This window comes from Papio anubis, chromosome 17, assembly GCF_008728515.1.
Source record: "Papio anubis isolate 15944 chromosome 17, Panubis1.0, whole genome shotgun sequence".
Taxonomy (NCBI): domain Eukaryota; kingdom Metazoa; phylum Chordata; class Mammalia; order Primates; family Cercopithecidae; genus Papio; species Papio anubis.
Genome location: NC_044992.1, coordinates 44,036,228 through 44,056,845, shown reverse-complemented (window position 1 = coordinate 44,056,845; position 20,618 = coordinate 44,036,228). Strand labels below are relative to the sequence as shown.

Genomic DNA, 20,618 nt, shown 5'->3' with positions numbered 1-20,618 from the left:
GGCCCAGGGCTGCTCCTGAGCTTTCTCCCCTCTTTCCTGGAGAGCGACTGTTCGGGAGGGTGAGAATGGTATAAATTTCAAAAACAACGAAATCTTCTTTTGCCCCCTCCGCAGCAGTCGCCTCCGGGCTTTATTGCAAGTTTACGGTAACGAGTTCATTTATTTAATTCGCGGTTGTAGCTCGGGGGTTTCTATTAGACAGGACGGGGTGGGGCTGGGGGGCACAGGGTCACCCCTGAAGGAAATCTAATTAGAGTGCAGCACTTAGAACCTTGAATACAAGTTTAATGAAGGGGAGGAGGGGAGCTGCAGGGAAGAGAAGTTTGCTCTGGGCTGGGGAAGGAAAGCTGGAGCTGCTCCCGAGAACTGGGGGGTCTGGATGAGGCTTTTTCCTGCTTCGGGGGCTTTCTACCTTCCGGCCCCGGAACTACTACTTGGAGTACGGATCGCGTGCAGGGAAGGCGGGGTGGATTATCGGCTGGCGGCTGCCTCGCAGGGTCCCCGAAGCTCTCGCCAGCCGGAGTAAAACCCAAAAGATGGAGCCTCAGGTTCGCACTCTGCGTTGCGGGTGCCGGAACCGAGATTCCAAAAGAGCTTCCGGAGGTGGTTTCTACGCATTGCACCACTACTCCCTTACTCGGCTCTGGAGGCCTAATAACATCCACCTGCTTTGGAGTTAGAAATTATTTCGGGTCTAGAGTCCGCGTAGACGCGACCCTCCGATCCCGTTTGGTAGCTTGCTGAAAGACTCTCTGCGGGGGGCGGCGTTTGGCTCTGAGGGAGGGGAAAGGTCTGGAGGGCAGCTCAGAGTACAATTGCGCCTTGTTGGTGAAAAGGCACCCTGCTTATTTTCCGGAGTATATGTGTGTGCCTCTGCGTTTATTCGTCTGTGAGATCGTTGTCTGGATTCACCTATTGTGACATTGTGTTCACGTGTTTGTCCGAATGGTAAGCAAAACATTTCCTCCTGTAGCTTAACATAGCCCTTATTTAAGAGTAAATAGCTGCAGGCGAGTGTAGGTTTGTAGATTTTGTTGTGATTTAAACACAAATAAGTGAGAGATTTCAATGTGGTCGGCCGGGGATAGGTGGGAGACTAAAATTGTTTGGGAAGGGATTTCCAGTAAAAGGGTTTAATACAAAACGAAATTAAGTATCCTTTGCACAGATTCCATACAAGTAAATCCGAAAAAAAAGTAGGGGGTCCACCGCGAATTGTTATGGCGAGGAAGATAAATATATTACTAACGAAAACATGGACAGAAGGCGGATGGCGCTGCGGCCTGGCTCCCGGAGCCCGACCGCCTTCTTCCATTCGAGATCGCTCGTACCGAACCTCCTTGCCTTCTTCCTGGGTCTCTCAGGGGCTGGACCAATACATCTGCCGATGCCCTGGCCGAATGGCAGGCGACATCGCGTCCTGGAGCCGCCACACGCAGCCCAGTAAGTACCCAGGAGGCCCCAGGCTGCGGGAAGCCGGTAGCTCCGCGGGAGATGAAAGACTGCCCGCAAGTTCTCCTGGAGTGGTGAGCCTCTGCCGGGAGGGGGCGCCCTTGTCTTTTTAATGGTACTAACACACCAGTGGAATAAATCTCTAAGATTCCACATCTTTTGTTTGCTCTGAATTTATTGCGAGTGAAAAACAGAGAAGACCCTTAAGTTTCAGTTCCTAATAGCAGAGTGTGGGAGTTAGAGCACGGGGAGTCCAGAGGTCCCAGACCCCCAAAGGCCTCTACCAGGGCCATCTCCATTAGTGGCGGTGGCAGCCCCTCTTGTGGCCTTTTTCCTCTCTCCAAGGGGGCACCCCGCACCATGTCGCTCCCCCTCATCTATCTCGCCGCCTCCCCACAGGCCCATCTGCGCTGAACTCTGGCCAGTTCCGAAGTCGGCGAGGGAGGGGTTTACTTGCCGGATCGTTGGTCGTTGGTCGGGTTTGAGCATATACAGACAGAGGAGTAAGAACCTGAGATATTAAACGCTACCCACATGGGGCTTCCTTGAAGGAGGACGTGGAAGGCAGAAAGTGACCTCCTCTGAGCGGTGCATGTAACCGAGGACCTTAAGCTGGACCACGGAGCTTGGACGGTTTTTTAAATCAGGAAATCGACCCCCTCTTCCTCCTCCTGGTCCTCTTCCCCCGAACCCCCAGTCCCCATGAACTCACACTCTTTGGCCTTTTCCCTCAGCCCCGTGCTCCTCTTTGGTAAACAGATTTGTAGGAGTCTAAGTCACATCCCACCCTCACCCCTTCCCGGGAGAGGAGCCAGGGCTAGGATCCCACCCGACCGCAGGCCATAAACACTCGAATCCCTTGGCTTCGGCGGCTGCCGCGGGGTTTCTTGGAGAGCTGGCTCCGGAAGGGAAAGGTCCTCGAGGTAGTGGCGGACGCGGCCCCCTACCGACTGCTTGCCACCGACCCACTGCTCGCCACCAACCCACTGCTCGCCACCGACCCACCAACCCGCTGCTCGGAACTTCGGTTCTGCGGGTTCTCCAGACTTCAGGCCTGTGGGCTCAATTGTGGAGAATGGCCTGCAGGCCCACTCACTCCCACCCTCCACCCCCCACCCCCAGCCTAAGATGCAGAAGGGCCCAGCACGAACCCGTTGGCTTTGCTGTGCGGCCAGGCGATGAGTCCCACAGGGCACTGAGCCCAGGTACAGGACATCAGAGAATGAACGCAGAGGCAGAGGTCCCCATGTCCCTCTCACAGTCCGGGCTCTGCGAAGAGCCCGTCTGTCTGCCGCTTCCAGAATTCCGCACTGTGGATCTGTCTACGTGGACCGGGAAAACAGGGTTGGCACCACTCTGCCACTGTTTGTGCCTGGGAAGGGCTGAGTAGGCAAGGCCACAAACATCTACTTCACTGGGCTCCCAAATGCCCAACAAACCATGACCTGCTTTGGTCAGAACCACCAGAAATACTAAAGGAAAACAGAGTTTGCGGGAGGAAATCCCAGGCACTTTCTCAAACCTTTTTCTCTGGAAGGAAGGACTGACTAGGGGTAGCCTGCTGGCTTCATTTTCACACGACGGCAAAATCATCGTGTTAAGAATGGGGGCTTCCAAGACCAGAGGGTACAACCTATAGGGTGGACAACGAGGGAGGAAGAGACAACTTCCACAATTGTCCACCTGCCCAGCTGTCAGCTGAGAAAAATGCTAAACGGACATCACAGCCACATAAGCGAATCTGCCCTTTCCCCTGTCCTCAGTCTTGCTGCTGTTACCAGGATGGGAAGTGTAATGGAAGGGGGTCTGAGAGAAAGCTTCCCTGCAAGGGGATCGCCTTCCAAGTTTATTCATAATCAGCTCAATTCATGAAAGCGGTTTCTAAAGTGCTCTACAGAGCTCTAGATAGAAAATATGAGGCTAACGATCATGGCAGCTAGTACTGGTTATCGTGATTATTGCCACTGTCAGGATGAATGATGATGACTGGGACAGATTCTCTGGGGACCCTGGTGGAGTGGGCTGTCACAAGGGGCTTCCCTCTACCTGCACATACTGGGTACCCAGGCCACTCCTGAGGAACAGTCCAGGAGCCAGTGGCCTGGGAAGGATGTTGTCTCTAGGGGCCTCTCAGCAGAGTCCGTGGCTCCAGCCTGGGCTTGGCAGGTTCCTGGTCTCCCCAGGACACCCCCACTTTCCCTCCTCCCACCCAGGCAAGGAGATCTCTTTAAGGAGTAGCGCTGTTCTTCACCTTGGCAAGAACCTTCTTCTCTTTGACCCGGCGGTTTTGAAACCAGATGGTAATCTGGCGCTCCGAGAGGCTAGTGGCTGCCGAGATCTTGCGCCTCTTGTCCTTGGTGATGAACTTGTTAGCCGCATACTCCCGCTCCAGCTCCCGCAACTGCCCCTTGCTGTATGGAATGCGTTTCTTGCGGCCGCGACGAAAGGCGCAGGCGTCAGGAGGGTGCTGCCCGCTGGAGTCTGCACGGCGGGAAAGAGAGGGAGGAAAAGGCACGGTCAGATCCCCACCCATGCAGACCCAGACCCTGCAAGCCCCAAGCTAAGTCATCCCACAGGTGCACACAGGTCACCCTACAGGCACACGTGCAATCCTGTTCCTCCAAAGCATACCGGGACACCACCCTGGCTTCCGGCTTGTTCTCTCACCACCGCTCAGCCGCCTTGGTTCCTGAAGGCCATCCTCACCCATCACTGCTCTCACACCCGCGAATCTGCAAACATACCCCCACACCACACACAGGCCTTTGCCCACCATCACATACGTCCACTCTTCATGCATTTCCAGACTCTTGACCACTCTTTTAGATTCTACGGGCAAATTCTGGAAACACGTTTCTGCTCTCATTCCCACTACATGCATATACACACACGAGCGCACACATACACACACATCCACCCATCCCAATGCACATATCTATGTCATGACTGCAGGAAACCTAAATTTTTCTTTTTGGAATTGGAAAACTCATCTAAAAGAAAGTGAGGGGTTGTATTCTCTACAGTACATCCCATCTCCCACACCCACTCCCCACTCACCGAATTGAGAGTTATTTAGCCTTTGTGTAGAATTAGTCTGGAATTGTGCTGGGTAGGGACACCCTGATCCCCACTCAACAGCAAAGAGATCCAAACCTCTCAGACATGTTGAAAGGCTGGTCCCAGGGCCTCCTGGAGAAGGGAGGTGGCCCTCAGGCTTCAGATAGCACCCAGCTCAGGACCCTCACACAGACCTCCATCCAGGCCCTCCATCCAGCTGCCTGGACCCTCCTTCAGAGTCCTAATTACCAAGGGAGGAGCACCAAGCTCATCCTCACCAGCCCAAGTCTCCCTCCTCCTCCTCCCAGGGAAATGCCAGTGGGACCCACAATCCCAGGCTCAGAGACAGGGGGACCCAGGGTAATAGAGGTTACCTGCAAATGCTGCCTTCCAGAAGGGACCTGGTGGGTTCTGTTCTCCCTGGCAACACATCTGACTGTTCCAGCCACCAGCGAGAGCCCAGGACTGGTAACTGTCCACGGGCAATAGGGAGTCATGTCGCGGTTCCCCGGGAGCACCCAGAGTCTGCACCACAGACACGTCCAGGTAACTGGCCATAGGCTGGTAGGTTCCCGGATATCCCGGATAGAAGGCAAACTCAGTAGGGCGGCTGGGGTACTCTTCCCCGGCCGTGGGAGTCTCCGCGGGGTAGGCAGCCAGGGTGGCTGCCTGGGCACAGGGTTTCAGTGAGCTCCGGGAAACTCGGCAGGAGTAGTACCCGCCTCCAAAGTAGCCATAAGGCACGGGAGCTGGGGACGTCCCCTGGGGCACCCCGGGGCATGGGTGGCATTGCTTTGGCGGCTCCGCCGAGCCTGGCAGATCCAAGGGGGCATAGTTGACAGCAGGCATCAGCGTAGGCGCCGCTGGGTGGCTGGTCAGAGGGGAGTGGGCGACCAGATTCCGCCCACCTCCCGCTCCCAGCAAGCCTTCGATATCCTTGGCTCCATCCAAGGTGGCATAATTGCCGGGCTCCATGGAGCCGAGGGTCGGCTCATGAGGTGCGGGGGCGGGGAATCTAGGGGGCACCCAGCTCGCTCTCCCCACCCAGGCCCGGGGAATCCAAAGCGTTTTAAATCGCTCCCAGCTCGCAAGGCGCCTGCATTCGCTCAGCACGGCCGTCTTGACGCAAGAGACGCAGGGGCCCGGGCACACGCGCTGATTGGCTGCGGCCTGGGGGAGAGAAGCTAATAAAATCCTAAAGGCAGAAACTGCGAAAATACTTTACCCCAGCTTATTTTTTCTCTCTCGCTCTTTCTCTCTCTCTCTTTCTCTCAGCTCTCTCCTCTCTCTCTCTTTTCCCTCTCCACTCTTCTCTGTCTCTCATTGCACTTAAAAACAACACGAGAGAAAAGGAAGGAGGCGTCCTTTCGCTGCTTTCCAGTTTGCAGAGTCCCAGTTCCACGTCCGGGGGGAGGGGAGGCGTGGTGGGCGGAGGGAGAGGGGATGAGGAGCCGGGCCCCACCTCTTTCTCCTCCCCTCCCTCCCTGGCTCTCTGTCTTCTGCGCTTTGGCAGGTTTAACGAGAGAATAAAAAGCTCTCCCTATAAAGTGTCCATCTCCTGGGGGGGAAGGGGAGTCGGGGGTGGGGCTTGGAGGCCGCTCCCGACCTCAAAGGAGAACCCGGGAATGCGCCTGTGTAAGAGGAGGCTGGGAAATGGGGGTTAATGGGTATTTCTGGCAGCCCCTGGCTTTGGATCCTGGGTACTAGCACTCTGGTTCATTCCCGGTACGCTTCCTGTCCCAGATGTCCTGGAATGAGCTGCTTCGGGCCCCAGGGAGGTGCCCTGGACGCCCCTTGCCCAGGGACTCACTACTGCCCAGAATGCTCTGGAGGCCCTGATTCGGGTGAGGCTGAGGGAAGAGGCGGGAGACACGAACTCAGACGTAGAAGACGCGCGATCTAGACGGAGCCCAGGACACTCCACGTCGGGACGTGAAGGGGAAATGGAGCCTCTAGAGTGGCCTGTGGAAGGGTCTGGATTTCCCTTTAAGTGTGGGGAAAGACGTACAGAGGAACGGAGACCCACAGGACTTGAGGGAGGGACTGGGAGAGGGAGAGATGAGAACCAGAACAGCAACACAAAGAGGGAAAGAGAGAAGTTGACAGAGGGGATGGGACACAATCTTGTAAAATCCTGAAGTGCCAGTCAGAAAAGAGAAAGAAAAGAGAGTCGCTTTCCCCCTTTTTTGGGATCTAAGGAAGTCTGAGGAAGCCAGGCCTGGCTGACTGCCAGAAACCAGCTGTCGGAGTTCTGGACCCCAAGAATACAGACGCCTGTGTGGAGATGCCAGTCTCCCTGCCCTGAAGCCCTCTCCCTATGGTCTGCAAGGAGCCTAGGAAACTGTACTGATGCTGGCACACTCCCACCCAAGTTGAGTGCCCAGAAAGTCCAAGACCCCTATCTGCCTTCTCCAAGTTTTAAACTTCCTTAGAAGGAAAAGGGAATGGGAGGGGAAGCCCCAACCATTGGCAGAATTGCTTGAGGCCCCTCTGTTGGGGCCTATTGTGCAGTGCAATTCAGAAGAATCAAACGGTTTGTTTCATAAATCTGTCTTTAGAGGTTTTCCGCTTCCTTTACTACCACTCCCAAATCAAATTCTTCTGTCTGCTTTTTCTAGAACTCCCGTTTTTTCTGGAGAAGACAGGAATGTTTCCATTCTACACGAGGGTCTTGGCAATTATATGGAATGGATTACCCTAAACTCTGGGCGGACTCAATCATACCCTCTCACCAACCTGACCTTGAACTTAAGCCACTTTGTGGGAAAGGGCCCACAGGCTGTAGTGCACATCACTCCTAATGAGCATTGCTGTAACTGAAGACACCAAGCACGAAATCTTCACTAGATTTTATTGCATTTGAAAACAATATGGAAGAAAAGGGAGACGTCGTCTCTTCAGTGCTTTCCAGTTTCTCACCAGAGTTTCTTGCTTGTCTAATTATGAACTGCAGAAATATCCAGATTTTTACCTAAACACTAAGAATTTCTCACCAATTTTTACTTGGTAGATGATAGATACATAGGGCATGTCCACAGTTTTAGCTTCCACTAGGCAAACACACACACAAGCACATTTATTCATCCTTGTACAGTAGAGGCATTAATAGATCCCTAAATTAAAAAAATAGTAATAGTCATAGTCATGCCCTATGACCCAGCAATTCCATTCCTGGGCATAAACCCAACAGAAATGAATGTTTATATCCATCGAAAGGCATGTACTAGTAGGTCCGCAGCAGCTTTATCCATAGTTGCTCAAACCCACCCAGGGCAGTGCACGCCTGTAATCCTAGCAACTAATCCTAGCAGGGGTGGGAGGATCGCTTGAGCCATGGTGTTCAAGACTAGCTTGGGGCCAGGCATGGCGGCTCAGGTCTGTAATCCCAGCACTTTGGGAGGCCAAGGCAGGCGGATCATTTGACATCAGGAGTTTGAGACGAGGCTGGCTAACATGGTGAAACCCTGTCTCTACTAAAAATACCAAAAAAAAAAAAAAAAAAAAAAAAAAAAGAGCCAAGTGTGGTGGTGGGCACCTGTAATCCCAGCTATTCAGGAGGCTGAGGCAGGAGAATCACTTGAATTTGGAAGGCAGTGAGCCAAGATCATGCCACTGCGCTCCAGCCTGGGTGACAAAGTGAGATTCTGTCTCAAAAAAAAAAAAAAAAAAATCCTGGGCAACAGGGGTAATAGGGATAATAGGGATACCCCTTCTCAAAATGAAACCAAAATATAGTAACTCAAAATTAGAAACAACCCAAATGTCTGTCAACAGTAGCATGAGTAAAGAAAGCATGGTATAATTAAACAATGAAGTACTACACAGCGTTTTGAAAAAGAATAAACCACTACTATACACAACATTGATGAATCACAGATATGTGGATGAAAGAAGCCAGACACAAAAGAGTAGCTTTTGTATGATTCAATTTCTACATTTCTATGCAGTTCAAGGACAAGCAAAATTATGGTATAGTGATAGAAGTCAGCATAGAGATTGCCATGGGGAGAGGTCTCCTGACTGGAAAAGGACATAAAGAAGGCTTCTGGGGTGCTGGAAATACTCTCCATCTCAATCTGTATGCTAGTTACAAGACTTTGTTGATGTGAAAATTCATCAAGCTGTACATTTGGGATTTCTGCACTTTATTGCATATCAGCTGTATCTCAAATACTAAGGAAAAATAATTAAAAACAAAAATTTTTTAAATTCATTTCAACACTTCCTGAAATTGTGCTTTTGGATATATAGCGTTCTTATCCATGTTCATTGAAATAAGTAGCTAAGTGCATGTAACTGCAGTGTTGTGGAATGCAGAGATGGTTAACTTAAACGTGGAGGGAGTGGGGAGAAGGTCACCAGCTATGCTGGAGACCCTCCTGTAAAGGGATACGTTTCAGTACAAATAAATTCTATAGTGCTTGTTTTATTTGCTTTACAATTTATTTAGCATCTGCTAGACCCCAGGGAACAGTTCTGGATCTCATTTTTATTTTGTTTTATTTCATTTTGTTTCATTCATTTTGAGACAGAGTCTCACTCTGTCACCCAGGCTGGAGTGCAGTGGCACCATCTCAGCTCACTGCAACCTCCACCTCCTGGGTTCAAGTGATTCTCATGCCTCAGCCTCCTGAGTAGCTGGGGTTACAGGTGAGTGCCACTATGGCCCAGCTAATTTTTTATATTTTTAGTAGAGACGGGGTTTTGCTCTGTTAGCCGGACTGGTTTCCAACTCCTGGCCTCAAGTGATCCCCCTGCCTTGGCCTCCCAATGTGCCAGGATTACAGGCATGAGCCACCACACCCAGTCTTGGATCTCATATTTATTAACACTTGGGTATGTGCCCCTATTTCCTGTACATAGGTATGTGTGTGCATCTGCCCATGAGCTATCATGGACCTCAACTGGCATCAGTTAAAGTAAGATTAAGTCTCCTTATCTGTAAAATATGGATAATAATTCTTTCCTCACATAAATACTGTGGTGATATAATGAGATTTTGCACATAAAAGCCTTTCACAACCTGAATAAATATGAGCTCTATTTGTATGCCTCCATGTGTATCTGCTTCTAATGAATTACAAGCAACCTGCTTGTAATTGCCTTAAGAGTTGCCCTAAAGAGTGCCAGTCACTTCTCACCCCCTCAGCCCTGCATAAGCTTCATAGTTCTTGCATCGGGAAACTGAGGCTCAGAGCCTCCAAGTCCTCCCTGGGGCTCTACATGAGTTCAGCGAGGAAGTCCCTGCACAACCCAGGCGTCCTGATCTTCCAGACTGACTGGACTGAGCCTGCCCTTCCCCCAGCCCCACAGATGCCTTTGTGTCCTGCTGGGAGCCTCCTGGCAGACCCTCCGGGAGCCCGGAGCCTCCCCCGCTTTCTTTACTGACCCAACCAAAAGCGCTGAAAGCCTCAGCGTGCTCCTTTACATACCGGCCAGACACCTCCAGGAAGGTCAAGGCCAAGTTGAAAGTTAAGAGTCTGTTTACCTCCGGGAGCCCATTCAGCTCGGCCCCACAGACCGCCTGTGACCTTTACAGCCCGGCCTTTGAGCGCAGCCGCCGCGTCCCCGGGGGTTCCGGCAACGGGGATTTGGCACCTCCGTGTCAGCTCCCGCCCCCGCCCGGGCTAGGGACCCGCCAACGAGGGGTGGGGGCGGGAGGCGCCCACCCGCCGCACTTGAGGGCATTTGCTAAACTATGTTTTACTTTTTGTAAAGTGAGTGCCCGCTGCCTGCGTTCTCCCAACTGGAGCAACCTCTGGGGCGGCGACGATGGCGGCTGTCAGGTTGGTGGTGATGAATAGAGAGGATTTCTCCGCAGCGCGACGCTCCGCTCTCCCGAAAGGTGGGCTCCGCGGTCCGCCGGCGGCGCGGGTCTGGCTGAACTGCTTGGGGTCGCCTGGCTTCTCTTGGTTTTATGAAAATGGCCTAATTGAGGTGTGCTCTTTTCTTTCCTTCCTCTTTTCATCTTTTCCTTCCGTCTGCATTTTATCTCCTCTGTCTTTAGTCTTGATAGCTTCTTTTCTTTTTATATTTGTGTTTTTCTCACCGCCTTTGCTTCCTTCCATTTCAGTTATCTTGCTTTTTGTGTGCTCTTTCTTGATTTCTTTCTTTTCTTTTCTTGTTATTGTTCACTCTGTTTCCGCCACCCACCCGTTGCTCTGTCTTCATTTTCCCTTTAGTACTTTTCTCCCTGTCTCTCATCTCACTTACACTATTTTTCTCTTTGTTTGCTTTTTCTTCCTTATTTTTCCTTCTTCTCTTTTCTCATTTTTCCTTCCTCCTCCTTTTTGTTCTTTCTCCTCTCTATTTCTTTTTTCTTTCTCTCATCTCCGTTTTACTTCACTTCCTCACCCCACCATACACGTTTTTCCTTTGCAGCACTCTCACCCAGTTTTTCCATTGTTCTTCTCTGAAGTCTGGAAAGGGCTTGCGAGGCTACAGCTCTCAGGGGCCGGAGCCTGCACTTGGCAGGGGACGACGGCCTGGAGGACGACCTAGTGTGGCTGGTGGGTCCGTGGAGCCCTGCCCTGGGGCTCTGCCTGAGGCTAGAACAGCACCGGCTGGAGATGAAGGGTGACTTGGGCCTTTCTCCCTGAAATGAAGTCAAGCGTGGTCTCTCCTGGCCTTAGAGGAAAATCTTTTGGACAACTTGACAGCGGGATCCGAGAGCTAAGAGTTCAGAGGATGGAGGCATGGCTGCTCAGGAGGAGGCCATTGTCACCTCCTCCTTCCTTCCCCAACCCAGTCAGCCCTGCGACATCCTCAGGAATTAGAACCCTCTCAGGACAAGCCTAAGTGCCTCTGAGGCCAGGGCTGAGGGAGCCAGCTATGAAATTAGAGCCCATCATGGCCTCAAAACCATGGGACAAATGGATCTGAGGAGGAATCAAAGGATGGACAGCTGAAGGGAGAGGCTTGCTCCAACCTCAGGGCGGCCACGGCAGCTGCTGCGCGCCCTGACACGGCCTAGAAACCAGAGGAGGGCCTAGCCAAGCCCAGAGAACTGTGAGTGGGGTCCAAAGAGGAGGGAGGGAGGAGAGAGAGAGGAAGGGGGTCAAATATGAGGGTCACTGAGCAGAGACCAAGAGTCTCCCTTTAGTCCGGCAGGTCTAGGTGAACAAGCCAGCTGTTTCTTGCCTGTCACGCATCACATGTGCTGAATAGGGAGACTGGCTGGCCCCAGGGTCCCCAGCCCCCTTCTCCAACCCTGGGCTTTAATGGGGAGTTGCCCAATTAGGAGAAACTCAGCCCAGATCAGACCTCAACCATTAGGAAGTCTGGTCCTACGTGGCCGCACTGCAGAGCAATCCAGAGTCTCATGTAAGGTTCTGTTCTAGCTCAGTGTGCTGGACCAAGTCAGTAGCCCTCTCTGTGCCTCAGTTTTCCTATCTGCACTGTGTAAGGAGGGAAGGACTGGATCAGCAGACCTTTGAATCCCTGCCAGTGTTCACCTTGAACAGAAGAGTGATGGCGGGCAGCAGAAGGGAAGGGAGCTTTACCGGAAGGAGAGGGGAGAAAACAGTAGAAGGAACAATAAAGAGTCCAGGAAGCTGCCACGCATTTTTCCATGTGTGTCTAGTGCAGGCACGGTTATTAGTGCTTTGAGGGAGCCCAGCCACTGTGGAGGCAACTGTCATGTTCTGACTCAGTTGGGGCAGCCAGCCTCACAGTTTAAATTCTGCAGTGGCTCATTAAAGGGGACCAAATTGCCTGGGAGATCACCTCCTCCACACTTTTCCTATAAATCCCTCCAGTCACCCAGCACAGAGACACTTGGAAGTAAAGGAATAGGAATGGGATACTCAAATGGGGACCCACAGTTAGTGTCTTTAGGGGTTTCAGCAACTTCCAGGGTCATGGGAGACTGGGCTTTCTTTGTTCCAACCCCTGAGATCCTAGCTAGGACTCAGAAATGAGGAATGTATCAAAAAACCTATGTGCAAATTGAAGAAAGCAATTTGAGTCACTTCCATCTCTCCCACCACCTCCACTTTGTTTTTCCTTTCAGGAAATGTGGGTGTTGATGATATGACTATTAGGAAAATGCTGGCTGCTCTCAGGACTGCTAGTATAGACTCTGCCAGAGATAAAGATTGAGTCTTCATTCCTTAAATCAAGAAGAATGTCAGCACCAGGGCCCTGGCCCCTCAAGTCCCAAACCCACCTATTTGGCCTGAAGTGGAGCTGTAGAGTTAAGGCCTAGGGGAAAGTACAGTTTGAAAGATTTGATTTCTTACTTTAATTCCCCCATTTACCTTAATGAAAGTCCTGGGATCCTTACAAAAACCCAGAACGTGACCATCTTGTGACCTACCTCCCTCCTCACTGTCCCCCCAACCCCAATCCCTATAGCAAAAGCCTTTCCCTTCTCTTCCCACTAAGATCTCTGTTCCAAGAAACAAAGTTGGGAGAGGAAGAAGGCAGGCATTTCACACACACACAGACGCACAAGGTGGAGCAAAAAAATCGTCCATAATTCATCCCTACCAAGTACTGTCCAGTTCATGGTGCTCATGGGTTCCTGCTCTTGAGTGCCACAAAAGACTACCCCTCTTGGGACTCAATGAAGGCTTGAAAATAACACTGCTCCAAGAGTATCTGCCTTTCTGAATCTCAGCCCCAGCTTGAGATGAGCACTGGGCAGTTCCTAGTTACTGCCCTGAGGATCTAACCTGGGGAAAGTCCATGTTAGCCAGGCCCTCAAGGTTCTGGGCCAGCCATTTACCCCAAATCCTGACACCTTCTGAGACTGGAGAAGTCTGGCTGATTGTCTGCAGCCTGTCTGCATTGACCCTACTAGTCCAGAGGTGATATCGGACCATACACATAGGACTCCTCATCAAAGTGGGATTTGGGATTGGAACAGAACTCTGGGCTTTTAATCTGCCTTGGCTGTGAGTCACTTGAGCTTAAACTGATCATTCTTCCCTTCTACTCCTTCAGAGGTTTTCTAAAAGTTCTGAGAGGGAAAGTAAAATGCTTTTCACTTTAAATTGTAAAATCATGCACTTAGGAAGGCCGAGGTGGGAGAATCACTTGAGCTCAGGATTTCGAGACCAGCCTGGGCAACATGGCAAAACCCCATCTCTACAAAAAATAGCCCAGTATGGTGGCACACGCCTGTAGTCCCAGCTACTTGGGAGGCTGAGGTGAGAGGATCACTTGAGCCTGGGAGGTTGAGGCTACAGTGAGCCAAGACTGTGCCACTGCTCTCCAGCCTTGGTGACAGACTGAGAACATGTCTCAAAAAAAAAAAAAAAAAAAAAAAGAGGAAAATTACTCACAGGTTTTTTTGTTTGTTTGTTTTCTATTTGGTCCCTGTAATGTCTATAGTTTTGTTCATAATTGGAAGGGACTCTAGCCACTACTGAAGAGACAGTGAAGATCTTTGCTCTCCCCTCATGTTGCTCATAGGTAGGGCTTGGATTTGAGAGGAGATTCCAATGTTGGAGGCTACTGTGTTGCAACTGACACCAGGGGAAGCTTAGAAGCTTAGAAAACTTCCTCCTGGCCAGGCACAGTGGCTCAAGCATGTAATCCCAGCACTTTGGGAGGCCAAAGCGGGTGGATAACCTGAGGTCAGGCGTTCAAGACCAGCCTGGCCAACTTGGTGAAACTCCATCTCTACTAAAAAATATAAAAAATTAGCTGGGCGTGGTGGTGGGTGCCTGTAATCTCAGCAACTCGGGAGGCTGAGGCACGAGAATCAATCGCTTGAACCCAGGAGGTGGAGGTTGCAGTTATCTGAGATGGTGCCACTGCACTCCAGCCCGGGTAACTAAGAGGGACTTCTTTGAAAAAGAGAGAGAGAGAGAGAAGAAATAAGAGAAAGAAAGAAAGAAAGAAAGAAAGAAAGAAAGAAAGAAAGAAAGAAAGAAAGAAAGAAAGAAAGAAAGAAAGAAAGAAAGAAAGAAAGAAAGAAAGAAGAGAAAGAAAGAAAGAAAGAGAGAGGAGAGAGAGGAAGGAATGAGCTTCCCCCTATGAAGTCCTTAATTAGGACTCTCAGCTTAGGGGACATGTAGAGCTCCCTGCCTTTCCCTTCTCTTAATGAGCAGAGAGCTCCGCATTCCCTGGCTCCCCAAACGGGTCGGTTGGTGTTTGGGGTCAGGAGACTCCTTAGAGATCATTCAGTGCTAACCAGGATTGTGCTTGGGTAGCTGGGGGCAGATGCCTAGGCAAGGTTGATGTCTTGCCCAGTTCAGAGAGAACTGACCTCAGGCAACCCATGGCCAGTTCTGTGGTACCAGGCAGCTCTGAGCTACTGAAGTGGGAGCAGAAGAAATAAGAATACAAAAGGCAGACAGCTATGGCCGCTGGATGCAGTTTCAGAGTTTCTGGTGATGCCCTGACTGTTCTCCATGCCTGGCCCAGGGGAGTCCAAAAAGTCAGGCAGGCTGGGACTTGCGTATGTAGAAGCTCACACATTCAGGATGGTGTTCTGGTTCCAGCTCAATGCCCACCAAGTCCTAAGAACCCAAAGCTTGGTCACAAGGGTAGTACCTCCCAGGTTGAAAAACTGCTGGTCTAGCTCTATGAGGCAAGGCCGGGGTTCCCAGTTTCTTAATTTTGAGATGAACCTGGAAACTTCCCCTGGAAATGGTGCTCAGCCCCAGAGACTTAGGTGGGGGAGCTGGGGAAGAACCGTGGGAAGCAAACCCTGGTCTCTCCAATCCCTCCACCCTCTCAATAACCTGTCAGGCCCAGGCCCAGCCCAGATCTCCGGCTGCCTTGGGTGGGGGATGCAGATAGGGATTGTGGGGGCAGGGGTGCTCTCTGCCCTTGAATTGGAATCCCCTACACCAGTCTACCGGTAGATTCTGCCTCCTTTGCCTGCTTGTCCTCCACCCCCATCTGCATGGTTTTTGTAGCCTGGGGAATCACCTGCCCCGGGAGTGCAGGCCAAGCTTTGGACACGGGAAGGCACAGACTGACGCCGACCAGCCCATCCTCCCCGGTCTTGCATGGCCCGAGATCGGTGCAGGTCAAGCGGGCAAGGTGGATCGCTCTCAGGTGGGAGAATTCATAGGAACTAAGGGGAACCCGCCAACTCTTCATCAAGACTAGAGGCCAGCCTAAAGAATTTTTCCCCTTTTTGTCCCAGAGACATTCTTTCCTTCCTTCCGCATGTGTAAACACCTGGTCGGGCAGATTTTTCAGTAATGGGACTGAGTCATCTCACCGGCCGGGGTTTACTCCCCAGCTCCTCGATGGTAAAGCGCTCTGCGGCCCGCGAGTGAGGTCTTTAACCGTCCAGCCAGCGCAGCTAGAGAGCTGGGGAGTCTTCTTGCAGTCCCTACCTTCTACTCACGCACGCAAAGATCTCCTCTCTGCTGGTAGGTGCACCTGCCCTCCGCCGATCCCCACCCTGAGCGGAGGTCGTACCTCAAGGCGAAAACCCGCTTAGTGCGTTGGCGGGTGGCGAGTTGCCGCCTGCTTGATCCGGGACTGAGAAGCTGCACTCCCTGACGCCACTATGGCCAGCACCTTGGGCCGTCCAGACCCCTACATCTCTAATCCTATAGCCCTCTAAGGCTCCTTGGGGCGGTCCCTTTGGAAAGTCTGCGAAGTGCCGGGTACTTAAAGTACCCTGTAGGTGCCTTTGATTTAATCCGCATAACAAAAGAACGGGGCAGGAGTGGGGGGAAACTGTTACTTCCGTTTTGTAGATAAGAGAACTGAGCGGGGCGCGGTGGTTCACGCCTGCAGTCCCAACACTTTGGGAGGCCAAGGCCAGCGGATCGCTTGAGCCCAGGAGTTCCAGACCAGCCTGGCTTGAACCCTGAACTTCTGGCTTGAATCCGAAGCTGGAGGGTACAGTGAGCCGTGATTACGCTGCTGCACTCCAGTCAGGGAGACAGAGCGAGAACCAGTCTCAAAAAAGAAAAAGAAAATAAGAAAGCTGAGGTTTAGGAGATTAATTTGTCCGACTTCTAGAGGCAAATCGACTCTTTATGGCACCAAATCCTGATTCCGATATTTTTACTTCTCTTCCCTCTCCAAACACAAATCGTTGACACATTTTATTTTATTTTATTTTATTTTATTTTATTTTGACACAGGGTCTCATTCCCTCGCCTAGCTTAGAGTGCATTGGTGCGATCACGACTCACTGCAGCCTCGACCTCCCGGGCTCGAGCAATCGTCCCACTTCAGTCCCCTGAGTAGCTGGGACCACAGGTACTTACCACCACGCCCAGCTAATTTTTAAATTTTTTATAGAGACGAGGTCTCGCCATGTTGCCCAGGCTGGTCTCAAACTCCTGAGCTCAAGCGACCCTTCCACCTCAGCCTCCCAAAGTGCTGGGATGACAGGCATGAGCCACTGCACCTGGCCATGACAAATTTTAAAATGGAAATAAATTTCATTAAATCTCATTAGTATCTCAAACTAATATTAAAAACAGACCTAAGATATTTGGAAAATTATTAAAGGGAAAAGGGAAAAATTGAGGGATTTGGAAAAATCAAAACATGAACTCTAAAGAAAAGAAACCCGGCCGGGAGTGGTGGCTCATGCCTATAATCTCAGCATTTTGGGAGGCCAAAGCGGTTGATCACTTGAGGTCAGGAGTTCAAGACCAGCTTGGCCAACATGGTGAAATCCTGTCTCTACTAAAAAAAAAAAACAAAAATACAAAAATACAAAAATTAGCCGTGCGTGGTGGCATGTTCCTGTAGTCCCAGCCACTCGGAAGGCTGAGGGAGGAGAATCGCTTGAACCCAGGTGGCAGAGGTTGCAGTGAGCCAAGATCGAGCCACTGCACTCCAGCCTGAGTGACAGAGTGAGACTCTGTCTCGAAAAATAAAATAAAATAAAAATAAAAATAAAATAAAGAAAACCCTTTAATACACTGTCATCTTTTTTATCAGTGCCCCCCATGACTTCTAAAACTACAAAAGTGGAGACCAATTTCTGTCCTCTTCCTCCCACCCCATTCATGCCACCCAGTTTCACTTTGGAGGCTGAGTCCACGTGAGTAACAAAGGAGCTATACCTGGCAGATGTTCACCTAGAGTTGAATTGTGGGAGGCTCAACCGCCTCTAATGGCTCTGTTACCCACACTGACAGCAGAAAGGGAAGTATGGTTGGGTCAACCTGGTGCCAAAACACCTTCCAAGCCTGTTCCTTCCATGGGGGAAAAAAATGGGTATTTGGTGGGCACTGAGGATTCTGAATTTGATTTTATGAGTGGCTCTCAAAGTCTCACCCTTTAAAATTGAGGGTAAACATTGGTGTATATATGTGGTTTTTAAGGACATGAGCCCACTGCTTTATTGATTTCTCTTTTCTTTTCTTTTCTTTTGTTTTCTTTTCTTTTCCTTTGCTTTCTGTTCTTTTCTTTTCCTTGAAGAGGGAGTCTCACTCTGTTGCCCAGGCTGGAGTGTGGTGGTATGATCTCGGCTCACTGCAACCTTCACCTCCCGGGTTCAAGTGATTCTCCTACCTCAGCCTCCTGAGTAGCTGGGATTACAGGCACACGCCACCATGCCTGGCTAATTTTTGTATTTTTAGTAGAGGCGGGGTTTCACCATGTTGGTCAGGCTGGTCTCGAACCCCTGACCTTGTGATCTGCCCGCCACAGCCTCCCAAAGTGCTGGGATTACAGGTGTGAGCCACCACGCCCAGCTTAGTGATTTGTTTTCTAATGGCAAATTTTACAGATACAGAAAAGTAAACAAAAAAAGTGTAATTCAACTGCTCATACCTATCACCCAGCTTCAACAATAATCAACTCATAGCCCATTGTATTGCGTTTCTTTCTGGAGGTTGTTTTTTTGTGTGTGTGTTTTGTTTTTGAGACGGAGTCTCACTCTGTGGCCCAGGCTGAAGCACAATGGCGCGATCTCAGCTCAATGCAACCCCCGCCCGCCTCCCGGGTTCACACCATTAAGCCTCCTGAGTAGCTGGGACTACAGGCGCCTGCCACCACGCCTGGCTAATTTTTTGCATTTTTAGACGGGGTTTCACTGTGTTAGCCAGGACGGTCTCAATCTCCTGACCTCGTGATCTGCCCACCTTGGCCTCCCAAAGTTAAGAGCACCGTGCCCAGCCTTCTTTCTGGAGTATTCTAAAGCAAATCCCAGACTTTTTTTTTTTTTTCCTCCAGAATACTTCAGTTTGAATCTTTAACAGATTAAAAAATTTTTTTTGTTTGTTTTTAGAGACGGATCTTGCTCTGTCACCCAGGCTGGAGTGCAGTGTCACTGAAGCCTTGAACTCCTGGGCTCAAGTGATCCCATGCCTAGGACTACAGGACTACATGCATGTGCTACCATGCCTGGGTACTTTTTTTTTTTTTTTTTTTTGGTAGAGACAGGGGTTCCCAGGTTGGTCTCAAACTCCCTTGCTCAAGCGGTCTGCCGCTTTGGCTTCCCAAAGTGGTGGGATTATAGGCATGAGCCACTGTGCCCGGCCTATTTTTATTTTATTTTTTGTAGAGGCAAGGTCTTGCTTGTTGCCCAGCCTGGTCTCTAAACTCCTGGCCTCAAGGGATCCTCTGATCTTGGCCTCTCCAAGTGTTGGGATTATGGGCGTAAGCCACTGTTCTTTTTCTTTTTTTATGTATAACCTTTATGTGACTATCACACAAGACAAAATTAAGAATAATTCCTTAATACTGTCCCTGTTTGAATTTCCTCAGTTGTCTCAAAAATGTCTTTTTACAATTAGTTTAAGTCAGGATCTAAACAAAGTTCACACATTACATTTGCTTGATGTCTCTTAACTGTCTTATAACCTATAACAATTGCTCCAAATCCCTGTTTTTCATGCCATTACTTTATTTAAAAACCTGGACCAACCCAGTTCTCAGAAGGTATTGGACATCCTCAGAAAACATGACTGCTCTATGTTGAACCAAACAACTGATTCTTACAGGTTTCTTTCTTACTTGTCCTCTGGCTGCGGCAGCCAGGTATGGACAGGAGAGCTGCATCCTCCCCTCCGCACCCTGCCAAAGAAAGGAGGGCTGGAACAGGCAGCGCCCTCCCTGCCCACCCACTAGGTCACTTTCTGACTCCTGTTGGTCCCTTCATTGCTCTTGGAGTGAGAGACCTCACTCCTTCTCTCACTGGAGGCAGCCAAGAATGGGATTCTCTGGTGGGTCTTTAGATTATGAAAGTTTCAAACACTGGACACATAGCTCCATAAAGCCATGATTGCTGCTCTAGGGGCAGGACTGTTCATTTCCTGCCTTGGGGATGCACCCAGAGGCCTGAATGCTTCCCAAGGGAACCAAAGAAAGAACGTGGTCTGTTTCAGAGGTGGAGTGGCCAGTCTAGCTCTGCCATCTCTCACTCCTTCCTACCCTTAGGGTACCACTGAGGTGGAAAGCCTGAACTGCTGTCTCTGCTCTGGCTTGTGCTCAAGCTGTGTGTCCTTGGACTGGCCATCTCCTCTCTGCAGCCCTCGGTCTTCTCATTTATAAAATGGAAGTGATCCTCTCTGCCCATCCTTCCTTACAGGGCTGCTTCGAGACAATCAATCACGATGAGGGAAATTGAGATTCTACAAAGAGTGTTATGCCTATATAACAAAGTATTGTTTTTCTCATAGTTGGTGGTATTTGAGGAGAAGATGAAGATTTTGGTTGGAAGAAGAACCAGCAGACAAACTTGTTCTCTTGTGTATAAAAAGAAGCCATAACACACCCCACATCCCTCAAGCTAGGAAGATACCTGGGCTGGATGTTGACCCACTGGAGAAGCTGTGACGTCCTAGCATGGGGAAGAGTAACAGGATGCCCACTCCTCTTCCCCAGGAACCACCAAGGAGTCTGGAGCCTGGCCTTATCTCAGCCCTGAGTCCCCCTCTCCCAGCGTGCACACCCCTAACTTTTTTTTTTTTTTTAGATGGCGTCTTGCTCTGTCACCCAGGCTGGAGTGCAATGGCTCAATCTCAGCTCACTGCAACCTCCGCCTCCCAGGTTCAAGTGATTCTCCTGCCTTAGCCTCCCGAGTAGCTGTGATTACAGGCACATTCCATCACGCCTGGCTAATTTTTGTATTTTTAGTAGAGGTAGGGTTTCACCAAGTTGACCAGACTGGTCTGGAACTCCTGATCTCAGGTGATCTGCCCGCCTCCACCTCCCAAAGTGCTGGGATT

At 50.5% G+C, this 20,618-nt stretch overlaps 2 protein-coding genes and 1 long non-coding RNA gene across 5 annotated transcripts; 2 read left to right on the top strand and 1 right to left on the bottom strand.

Moving 5' to 3' along the window:
* Positions 1 to 1,200: 1,200 nt before the first annotated feature.
* PRAC2 (PRAC2 small nuclear protein) lies at positions 1,201 to 1,551 on the top strand. Its single transcript, XM_031657582.1, is given in 2 exon segments — positions 1,201 to 1,432; positions 1,435 to 1,551. Coding segments are annotated over 2 exon segments (273 nt in total). The 5' UTR covers positions 1,201 to 1,255; the 3' UTR covers positions 1,531 to 1,551.
* Positions 1,552 to 1,609: 58 nt separating this feature from the next.
* Positions 1,610 to 5,978, bottom strand: HOXB13 (homeobox B13). Of its 3 annotated transcripts, XM_009190175.3 has the most exons (4): positions 4,884 to 5,978; positions 4,510 to 4,641; positions 3,704 to 3,933; positions 1,610 to 2,774 (listed from the first exon to the last, which is right to left on the bottom strand). In XM_009190175.3, the coding sequence occupies exons 1-4, from the start codon at positions 5,482 to 5,484 to the stop codon at positions 2,229 to 2,231; spliced, it is 1,509 nt and encodes a 502-aa protein (XP_009188439.1). In that variant the 5' UTR covers positions 5,485 to 5,978; the 3' UTR covers positions 1,610 to 2,228. The 3 variants fall into 3 exon arrangements, with proteins under 3 accessions (XP_009188439.1, XP_009188440.1, XP_003912733.1); XM_009190176.4 differs by lacking the exon at positions 4,510 to 4,641 and having other exon boundaries at positions 4,884 to 5,974; XM_003912684.5 differs by lacking the exons at positions 1,610 to 2,774; positions 4,510 to 4,641 and having other exon boundaries at positions 2,962 to 3,933; positions 4,884 to 5,960.
* A 3,266-nt stretch (positions 5,979 to 9,244) lies between these two features.
* On the top strand, positions 9,245 to 20,357 carry LOC116271059. Its single transcript, XR_004179445.1, has 3 exons — positions 9,245 to 10,354; positions 10,891 to 11,517; positions 20,070 to 20,357. It is a non-coding gene; the product is annotated as an uncharacterized LOC116271059 (long non-coding RNA).
* Positions 20,358 to 20,618: the final 261 nt, after the last annotated feature.